Source organism: Nannospalax galili, unplaced genomic scaffold (genome assembly GCF_000622305.1).
Source record: "Nannospalax galili isolate Female #2095 unplaced genomic scaffold, S.galili_v1.0 scaffold1263, whole genome shotgun sequence".
In the NCBI taxonomy this organism is placed as follows: Eukaryota; Metazoa; Chordata; class Mammalia; order Rodentia; family Spalacidae; genus Nannospalax; species Nannospalax galili.
Window position 1 is genome coordinate 13,168 of NW_008349124.1, and position 5,089 is coordinate 18,256.

Consider the following 5,089-nt stretch of genomic DNA (forward strand, 5'->3'; position numbering starts at 1 on the left):
CTTTAAAAAAAAAAAAAAAACTAAACAGCAGAGTATAGAGGCATATACTTACAGTCCTAGCACCTGGGAATTTGAGGCCAGCCTGGGCGACAAAAAAGTTACATCTCAAAACAAACTAAATACCTAAACACAAAATTACCATGATCCAGCAATACTACTTCTAGGTTTATACTCAGAAGAAAGTGAAAGCAGGTAGTATACATTCATGATCATGGCAGCATTATCCATAACAGCAAAGACAGAAGCAATTCAATTGTTCTTTGGCAGATAAATAAAGAAAATGTGGCGTGGGGGCTGGAGAGTGGGGTCAGTGTTTGAGAGCACTGGCTGCTCTTGCAGAAGACCCAAGTTCAATTACCAGCACCCACATGGCAGCTAACAAATGTCTATAACTCCACTTCCAAGGGACCTGATGCCCTCTTCTGAACTTCATGGGCAATGGATGACATGGGTGTACTTACATACATGTAGGCAATATATTCATACACATAAAATAAAAACAATAAATTAAAAAAGAAAATGTGGCCAGGCATGGTGGTGCACGCCTTTAATCCCAGCACTTGGGAGGCACGGGCAGGCAGATCTCTGAGTTCAAGGCCAGCCTGGTCCACAGAGTGAGTTCCAGGACAGCTGGGACTACAGGGAGACCCTGTCTCAAAAAAAAAAAAAGTGGCATATATACATATGCAATAAGTATTATATCTTCATTCTTTTAAAAAAATGGAAGGACATTATGACATATGCTACAACATGAACAAACCTTCAGGAATTCAGGACACTATGCTGAGGAAACTAAGCCAGTGAGAAAACGACAAGTACTATGACTCCACAAATATGAAGTCTGTAGAATAATGAAATCTAAAGACAGAAAATAGAAAAGTGGTTGCTGGGAGAAGAGGTGAGAAAAGATTAGACGACAAGTTTTAGTATGGAAAGATTACAAAGTTCTTGAGAGAGGTGACGGTGGTTGCACTGCAGCACGAACAATGTATGTTGCCAAAGTGAAAATTATTACAATAGACTCCGGGTGTGGTGGCACACCCTTTTAATCTCAGCGCTTGAGAGGCAGAGTTCAAGGCCAGCCTGGTCTACATAGTGAGTTCCAGGCCAGCTGGGGCTATATAAAGACCCTCTCTCAAAAAAGACCAAAAAAGAGAAATGACTAAAAAGAGAAACTCAGGATAATCAGGAAATACTTTCTCATTTGACCAAGTAGAGATTAAGGGGCAACACTTTCAAAGTAGTTTTTGTATTATGTAGTGGCTTATTACCACTTCTCTGCATAATCAAATTAATAGCATTTCCATACTGAGAAATTAGTAAAGCAAGTTAAATTAGAAGCAACACTCCTAAAATTTCAGTAGATTAAAATGGTAAGGGTTACTTCTCACACATATTTGAAATATAACTGACCAGCAAGAGCTTGGTGTCACCCTCACTCGGGGATACAGGACAAGGTGACAGGGTTAAGGAAACTAGGAAATCAGTGACTGTTCCTTCTGCTAGCTTTTTTATTGTTGAGACAATGGGGATGGAGTACAGGGTCTCGTGTTTCCAGGATGACTTTGAACTCACTATGTAGCCAAGAATGATCTTGAATTTTTAATCCTGGTTCTACCTCCCATTTGCTGGGATTACAGGGATATATGTTCTCACCCAATTTTATGCAGTGCTGGGGATAGAACCCAAGGCTTTATGTGTGCTTGGCTGGCACTCTAACAACTAAGCCGTAACCTAGGCCCAGCAGCACCATTTCACTAGCCAAAAGAACTGACAGGGCCGTGCATAATTCCAAGGGTCAAGGGAGTGCAACTCTACTACTGAACAAGAAGAGTCAGAAAGATTAATGAACAGCAGTTCTAATATATATAAGCTGTCAGAGACTAACTTATTAATAGTTGAGATACAAAATTTATTTTCAGTCTTGGAGCTGGAGTGATGGCTGTGCAGTTAAAGAGTATTGTTTGGTTGTCCTTCCAGAGGACTGGGGCTCGGTTCCTAGCACCCACAACCAGTTAACAACCATCTATAACTCCAGTTACACGAATGCTCCAGAATGCTTATATGTGGTGCACTTACCTACATTCAGGCAAAACAGTAATATACATAAAAATAAAATCGATCAAAATTTATTTTCAGTCTTAAGCAATACAGTCTGTGAACACAAATTATGTACCTAATAGGGTACATAAGTTGCACATTATGTACACAAATCAGGAGCAAGATGTATACTTATAAACCACATCCTTGCTCAAAATTGAAAATGCTACCAGAAGGAAAAATATACACGGGAAGAGATCCATGAAATTACTTTTCTCAGGTGGTAAAGAACAAGGAAAGCCACTTACTTCATGTGACTAAAGAAAAGGCTTTAAAAAAAAATCAAAAGAAGGACAGTAGTATGACAAATTCCAGGGCAGATTAAGGCTAAACAATTACTTTGCACTTCAAGCAGCCAAAGCCCACAGAGTCAAGAAAGCAAGGAAGAACATTCTGGACCCTTAAGCCAACTTTTAAAATTTAATTGGTATAATGAATACGTCATTAATATTTACGACCCCCTCCCTGAAAAGCCTAAAATTAAAACCAAAATAAAACATGTCTATTTATCAAGGGTTAATAATCTTGTTTACTTACCTCAGAATGTGATAATGATTCTTTCACTCGGGGAGACTAAAAGAGATATGGGAAAGGATGCCTATTAATTCTGAACTGAGAACACTTGTGGTCAGTTTCAAGCAATCAATTCCAAGTAACTATAAGCAACACTGAAATGCAAGTCAGCTCTATGTCATTCTGCTTCTTAATTAACTCACAAGCAGCTCTAGTCTAAATTCTGAAAAAAGAAAACTGTGTGATACTATTGTAGCCCTTGCCCAAGAAGTCTATAATGAATGTACCAGTATGCTTACTGTATTAAAGTTTAACAATTTCAATTTTATAGGCAAACATCATAGACTGTCAGAATTCTCAGGCAATAGAGAGGTCACATTCAAAGCAAAATTCTACTAATCATGAATATATTATGTAGCTAAAATCCTAGACCAAATATAAGCCTTTAAGTTAATTATACAACATGTTCTCAGTGTCCTAGCACTGATATTTTAGCAAATTCGTGTTTACTGCTATACTACCCACAACAACTAAGAAATGGAAGCAGCTTATATCTATATTAACAGATAATCAAATAAAAACAATGCAGGGGCTAGGCATGGTGGCACACCCCTTTATGCCCAGCAGAGGCAGGCAGATCTCTTTGAGTTTGAGGCTAGCCTGGTCTACACAGGGAGTTTAGTGTCAGATAGGGTTACACAGTAGGACCCTGTCTCATAAACAAACAAAAAATAATGCAGTCCACATACCACGGAATTTCAGTCACAAAGTGAAATAATGACATTTGCAGAAAAATGGATGAAACTGGAAATCAACAGGCTAATGGAATAAGCCACCCCAAGAAAGAAAAACACCTCGTGTTTTTTTTCCATATGAGGAACATAAGATGTGTACGTGAGCGATGAAGCTAGAAAAAGGCGATGAGAGTTAAGAAGGTATCTTTTGAGGAGTGGGAGGCAATGGAATACACGTGACACAAAGGGGGATATATTGAAAGAAAGGAGACCAGCAAGGAAGGGTGCAAGGAAGGGGTGTGGAGGAGGGACTCAAAAAGGAACCAAGTATGAATGAAAATACTATAGCAAAACTCCTTACTTTGAACACTAGTTTTAAAAATTAATTCTAAAAATTCTCAATAAAATTCTTGCAAACAAACTTCAAGAATACATTAAGAACATTTACACTTCATGACTGAGTTGGTTTTGTCCTAGGAATTCAAGGATAGTTCAACATAGCAAATCAATAAATTTACTATACACATAAATAGGCCTAAGCCTGCAATTACATGAAATTAAATTATCTCAATAGATGCAGAAAAAAATCTTTGAAAAAGTTCATCTCTAATGAACTGACAGACCAGATCTCATCTCAAAGAAAGAAATACAAATGGCTAATAAACATTAGGAAAAAAAGTTCAACGTCCTTAGACATCAGTGAAAAGCATATTAAAACTACAGAGAAATTCCATCTCAGCTTAATCCAAACTGCTATCATCAACAAAACAAATGACAACAAATGCTGGCAAGGATGTGGGGAAATAGGAAATCTTACACACCGTTGGTAGGAATGTAAACTTGGTACAAGCCACTATGGAAGTCAGAATGGAGATTCCTCAAAAAAGTAAAAATAGAAATACCATATATGACCCAGCTACACATCACTGGTACATACATGGAGGGAGCTTCTAAGCCAGTGTACCACAGAGATGAACAAAGTTATGAATAAAGCAAATGTCACACACACAAAGGAATTTCATACATCTGTATAAAACAATGAAGTTATGTCATTTTCAGGAAAATGGGTGGACCTGGAGATAATCATATAAAAAATAAGCAATGTGGAAGAAGGTAGACAAGGAGAGAGATGAATAATGCCTAGCTAGTATTAAAAAACCAGAGAGAATCATATTAGTTCAAAAATCTACTGAAAAATTACTCATACAATATCTCTACATGAGTCCATGTGTATAGCTGAAGGCTAGATAACAAGAAACAGTGCCAGACAGGAGAAATCTTCCTTTGAGTTACTGGCCAGAGCAGTCCAAGAGACCTCCCCAAAATTACACAGGCTATTGTCACATCCCTTGATTGCCTCCCAGAACTTGATGGTAAGATTCTATTGCTGAAGACAGGACATACTTCAGACACAGGACTTGGAGCAATAGAGCTGTGTATTAGTTACCTTTCTGTTGCTATGATAGAACCACTGGTCAAAGCAACTTATAAAAGTTAGAGTTTATTTGAGCTTATGATTCCAAGGGGCAAGAGTCCATCATGGTGGGGAGGCATGGTGGCAGAGGCAGCTGGAGGAGGAGTGGAAGTTAAGCTCTCACATCTTCAAGCTGGCACAGGAAGCAAGAGAGCTACTGGAGATCCGGCAAGGCTTAAGAACTCTCTAAGCCCACTCCCAGTTCCTCCAGCACAGCTACACCTTTTAAGACCTCCTAAAACAGTGCCACCAACTGGGGACAAAATGT

General features: G+C 38.5%; 1 protein-coding gene across 1 annotated transcript in view; it reads right to left on the reverse strand.

The window, feature by feature from the left end:
* Oxsr1 (oxidative stress responsive kinase 1) overlaps window positions 1–5,089 on the reverse strand; it is a gene marked incomplete at its 3' end in the record, with an annotated part of 116,643 nt that overhangs the window by 2,510 nt on the left and 109,044 nt on the right. The window contains exon 11 of the mRNA XM_017801464.2: window positions 2,638–2,673. Coding sequence (XP_017656953.1) covers window positions 2,638–2,673 — 36 coding nt within the window. The remainder of the gene's footprint in view (window positions 1–2,637; window positions 2,674–5,089) is intronic.